The following is a 6211-nucleotide window of genomic DNA, read 5'->3' on the forward strand; positions in this document are numbered from 1 at the left end:
CAACATCATACTGTGTTCCACTGTGTAAAGTACTTATTAGAATGAAGTTTAGTTTCATAGTGTAACATCAGAATGCATTACAGTCTTCATTCTATTCTTATAATTATATTTAGCGCATCAATAATAGATTTATGATTTTTATTTAGATTTAAGTTATAATTTTTATTTAGACTTAAGTTATAATTTTTTATTTAGACTTAAGTTATAATTTTTTTCAAAATTGACGATTTTTGAAGATTTGTATATTGCAAAATAAGTACTACCATTGAAAAGTACCCTACAATGTACCCTAAGAAAAACCAAATATCGGTTTATCATCTTCAGCTTTGAAAAGTGGGCGATTTACCCTAAGAAAAATGGACGTTGCTATGTAGTTTACATCCACTTTGACAGAAGGCAATAGTGCGTAGCAGCATTTTGCGGTTACAGGTTTTGGGTCGTCATGTCCTCTCTCAGATTTCTTTCCTGAGATAGGTTCCAAAACTCGACTCTGAGTAACAGATTTAACTCTACGCCGTTTCAAAACGCGAGGTAACTGACTATATGGGCGCCTATTCGTTTCAAAAGTACAAGTAAATCTACTTCGGAGTCAATTCTATGGCCGGTATTCATAGTCGATATTATTATTTCAAGATCGTCTTAAGATGAATGCAGCCTTCTGATTGGTTTGTGACTTCTTATAAGATCGTACTTAAGACGGTTTTGAATATAAAATCTGATTATGAATACTGGCCTATTATATAGGAGAACAAGAAGAAGAAGAAGGCCTATGAATCCTGCTTCCGAAGTGGGTTGAAAGAGTAAGTACGATAAACAAAATTTGAATACCTATGGAAGATATATCTTCTATTATGCCTGTGACATAATAGATATATGTGACATGTAAAGATACTAAAATGGCTTTGAAATTAATTAAGGATGTGCATATATTAATAACTAATGATAACGGAACATCGTTACAAGAAAATAATTCATTGTGGGTAATGATACGAGAGATAAGTAGAAAATATGTGATTCGAAAGCTTGTATCAAGATTAGATGTATGCATGTACATACATATATGGTTTATCTCAGTTTATTTCTTTCTAAATAAAATATTAAATATAATTGTGTATGTGTGTGGTGTGTTTGTGTATGGTGTGTGTGTGTGTGTGTGTGTGTGTGTGTGTGTGGTGTGTGGTGTGTTTGTGTATGGTGTGTGTGGTGTGTGTGTGTGTGTGTGTGTGTTTGTGTATGGTGTGTGTGTGTGTGTGGCGTGTGTGTGTATGTGTGTGGCGTGTGTGTGTATATGTGTGTGTGTGTGTGTGTGTGTGTAACGAAAGATGAGTCAAATAATCTTAATTTCCTCAAAAATCAAGGAGAATTAAGGTTATTTACTCATATACATTAATTAAGACATTATATATTAACTGTCTTTTTCATTTAGAAAAAACTTTATTATTAACATAATATCTGATCTGTATATATAATCTGTATATATAATATATTATATAACTTCATTTCTAATGACTTCGTCTCTAACGACTTCATCTCCCTTACTTTTTCACGTTTCAAATTTGTTCAACTCGAGTAACTCGTACTCTGACTTACTCTTTCTCCCACTACTCCGAGTATAGAGTTGGGAGAGTTGAGTTTTGGAACGCCCTGGATATCAATCATGAAACTTTTTTTCTAGGATGAAAAGTGAAAAATTTCTCCATTAACTTCAATGATTAAAATTTTCACTTTTCACTTTCCATCCTAAGAGATAAAGTTTCATGATAGATGCTACCCTGAACATTTAGGAAAAAATCTCAGATTTTTAAAAAATTAATTTAGGGATATTTAGAGATAACCGAGGTTGCTCTAGGGGGAAATCAATAAAGACATCTGGCAATTCTGATTCAACATGGACACGTGATACACACATGCGATTGCTCTGCAACAATTGACAACGATGTTTGCATTCTATCGGTATCAATTTCTACATTCCGGCAACTGTATATCTTTATTTGATATTCACAAACATATATGCTGGTGTTTTCTCTTAGTAAATTATTCCTCGCTGACAAATATGAACTATTTGTAATGATATCAATTAAATTTAACTCTAACCTGTTCGAAGAAGTTTTTTCGAAATTTTTATCTGGAGACATGGTAGTGTCTCGATTCTTATTTACAATAGTGACAATATGCATTTAAACATTTAAGCGAAAGCTCGGTGATGCTAATGAATAGTAAAAGAAACATAAGTGTAGCTTTTATGTATATGCATCAAAAGACTTGCTCGACATCCATCTTGTGCTTTTAAATATCAACTTCAACGTAGGTAAAAGTGCTGTGTATTGAAATGACTTTTATTCTTTTGAGCAAAGCGTAAATATCCAATAAATGAGTGCTCCTGAAGATTTACTAAACGGTCAGGATCCTGATTATGTTTCGGCAACTTCCAATGACCCAGCTCAGCAGAAGATTTATGAAGAAAATGGTAAACATATTAACTCTTACTAATAGAGTATTAATGATAAACATTTTAACTCTATTAATATTAATTTAGGTAATACTCGAGAAGAATGACTTCCTCATCAATTTTGATGAAATTAGGCTCATTTGATATATTTTTTGCATGAAATGAATGAATCTGGCAAACAAAAAGTGTCGCTCTGCTCCATGGACCAAGATATTAAATGTTAAATTTAACGATTATTGAGGTTAGGAGATTTTTCATAGCTGTGAAATACTACGACACATATCATGTATTGTGATCACTTTGGTGTAAATCAAGCCATGTTAACATAGTCAATGAAATATTCGCTAAAAAAAAATTTTAGAAAAGACTTTGCTCTGCTTTTGCTATATATGAAAAGTTGGAAACTCATGTGAAATCATTCATAGGATGTATTCTGTTTTATCATGATGTACATGATGCATCATTTATTTTTGTTTAACATTCGGTGAAAAACAAGGATAAATGACACATCATGCATGAAATGAAATGCACTCATGAGTTTATAACTTTCCACACAAAGCGCAGTTCTACATAGATTTCTCAGTTTACGTTTGATGCAAATTTAGAAACCTACATGGAACTATTCGTGTGAAAATTTTTTTGAAATTAATGAATGATTCCACGTGAATTTCCAACTTTTCACATATAGCAAGAGCAGGGCAGAATCTTTTTAACATACGTTCTTTTTAATAAATATTTCATTGACTACATTAAGATTTACAGCGAAGTGACCGCAGTACATGCTCATGTCACAACATTTCACATTGTGATAGATTTCTTAATCTTGGGTGTCTTTTAACATAACAGATGACACGGTGTAACATCGTATCTTATACAAAGTGTCTCAACTATGACAGTGTTATTCTGCTTGACATTGTAAAAAGCTAAGTATGGACATGTAAAATGTCAATGTTATCATCTTTTCAAAAAGTTATTTAGTAGTCATACTTATTTTTCAATAAAACCTTCAAAAATCGCTAAGAACATTCTCTCTGAGGAAAATTTTATTCGAAATATATAGTAACGTATACTGTAGCATATATAGAGTAAACTCTTCCTCGGAGAGTTTTGAAATGTAGCCTAATTTAAAAAAAATTATAGCTTAAAGTCCTCTGCATAATGAAGGAAATATTAGGAAATATTAGAAATAAATAAATTGAGATTTCAATCTTTCAGAAAGCGTATTCTAATGTAACTGATATCTGATAGATTAAAATCTTAATATTTATTCCTGTTCCTAATATTTGTTTTAAGTCTAAATAAAAATCATAAATCAATTATTGATATGCTAAATAATCATAAGAATAAGAATGACTACAATGCATTGTGGTGTTACCTATGAAACTAAATTGCATTTTAATAAATATTTTATACAAGAGTAAGTATTAACATTTTAGTAAATATTTTATACAATGGAATACAATAATGTTCTGTGTCCTAGTTAAAAAACAGTCCTCAATAGTTAATTATAATGTTTAATATCTCATGCATGAAGCAGAGCGACATGTTTTTTTGCTAGATTCGTTCATTTTGAACAAAAACGCATCGAATAAGTCTAATTTCATCAAAATTGGTAAGGAACTCTCTTCTTGAGTATTACCTTAATTTATTACACATTGATTTCTTACAGAATTAGTGCATGTAAGTGAATAAAAATTTTGAATACTCAAACGTTAATATTAGTAAATTAAAAAAAAATTTGTTATAGATTATATGTTATAGATTAATGTATCATGCCTAGATAGTCTCGGAAGGTTTAGATCAGATTTAAACTCTAGTTGCAATTACATTTTTTTGCAATAAATTCTATGTTATGTTTTAAGATGCTTATTAGCATCATTGTTAAATTGACAAGTTTACTTTATGATATTATTTCAGTTTCATTTTATGATTGTAAATCTGATAGTAATCAGCAAGTACTTTATATAACTGGAAAATAAATTAAAAACTTTACATGTAGAGGTGACCATGAGTCATAAAAATTCAAACTCTTAAAAGTGCATCTAAATATAAAAAAAATCTAAATATAAAAATGCATCTAAATATAAAAATTTTTGTATCTTTTTTTTAATAATGAAAGCATAATACATATTTTAAAATTTAATAAATATATTTAGTAAATATTTATTAATTTTTAAGGAAAAAATAAAATATTTTTTAAGAAATAATCTATAGTGCTCTATACGCCACACACAAAGTAGTAGGATTGTGTAAGAAATACGGACGAAAGTTGGAAAATTTTCAATTAACTTACACATTCTTAGCATTGTTACTGATGCAATAAAATATAATTACAACTAATAATTATTAAATAATAAAATAGAAAATTATAAGAAAATAAATGAGATATAATCATGTAAAATAAAAAATTTATTACGATAAAGTAAAATTAATTGCTTAGAAATAAATATAAATAATAAACTATCCTTTTAATATACATATAATATATTTTCTGTATTCTTTCTATCTCTATATATCCCGTTTCATGAATAATTAATGTATGATCATATCCCAATTATACATTTAATTATACATTTAATAGAAAACTATATAAAATAAATGTTACACTATCATTTGTAATATAGTAAGTTGAGAAAAAAATTTGCACTTTATCTTCGTACATGTATCTTCTGCTATAAAAACAATATTAAAATATTTTTATGCGGTTAAAAAGTTACTATTACACCACGATAACCATTAATTTGATTGATGCTTTTTGATACAATAGAATTTAATCACTGCCACCTAGATAAAAAATATGGGCAAAGTAATAATATAGTAATATATGATATATACTAATATATAATATATAATATATGGGCGAAGTAATAGTCGTATTGTACCAATAGTATTAATTTAAACATTCTAGAGTATGTCAAACAATCATGTAGTATCCTGTGACCTATGGTGTCTTAGTTTCCCCTAAATATTATTAGACATCAGGATAGCCTCAGTCATATTTTTTTACTTACATTTGATTTATTCATATAGCGGCGCAATGTTTACTTGTTAAAAATATACAAAAGTTAAAGCCTATAATGGTTAAAGCTGGATCTTGGTTAGTCTAAAGGCTTAGGACGTTCGCATGGAATGCTAGAGATCTGAGTTAAACTCCCGGTCGAGGTAATATTTTTCGCAATAAATTTATTAACTGATTTTTAGCACATTAACATTCTCAAATAAGATCCCTGATTGAGAGCATCAAATTATTAAATTTTTTATCAATTTATTAGGTGTATAACATTGCTTCCGCCGTTTTCCTATAGATGGCTTTAGCAGTAAATGGTGGTCGAAATAAATAGATCATAGACGTCATACAATAAACTTGGGCATCTGTCAACATAACCCCATAGAAACATTAGTCGATTTGTGTCTGCATCATAAAGTTATTCTCGATTGAAAATGTCAGTTTACGAGCCAAATTCTCGTCATTTGCGGGAGGTTTTAATTTTTTACTTCAATATGAAGAAATCTGCGGCTGAGGCTCATCGAATGCTCTCAAATACTTATGGTGAGGCCGCTATTAGTGAAAGAACGTGTCATGAGTGGTTTCAACGCTTCAAGAACAGTGACGTCGAAGACCAGCATAGCGGTGGAAGAGAGAAGGTTTTCGAAGATGCAGAATTGGAGACATTACTTGAGCAAGACTCGTGTCAAAATCAAGAAGAATTGGCACGATCATTGGGAGTGACTCAACAAACCATTTCAAAACGCCTCAAAGCC

The 6211-nt window shown here is 29.8% G+C and overlaps 1 protein-coding gene across 1 annotated transcript in view; it reads left to right on the plus strand.

Annotated features, from left to right (window-relative positions):
- Window positions 1–2243: 2243 nt before the first annotated feature.
- Window positions 2244–6211, plus strand: part of LOC108692454 (YEATS domain-containing protein 2) — a 10392-nt gene continuing 6424 nt past the window's right edge. The window contains exon 1 of the mRNA XM_018200697.1: window positions 2244–2467. Within this exon, the coding sequence (XP_018056186.1) occupies window positions 2371–2467 (97 nt within the window). The 5' untranslated portion in view covers window positions 2244–2370. The remainder of the gene's footprint in view (window positions 2468–6211) is intronic.

The sequence above is a fragment of the Atta colombica genome, unplaced genomic scaffold (genome assembly GCF_001594045.1).
Source record: "Atta colombica isolate Treedump-2 unplaced genomic scaffold, Acol1.0 scaffold72, whole genome shotgun sequence".
NCBI lineage: Eukaryota > Metazoa > Arthropoda > Insecta > Hymenoptera > Formicidae > Atta > Atta colombica.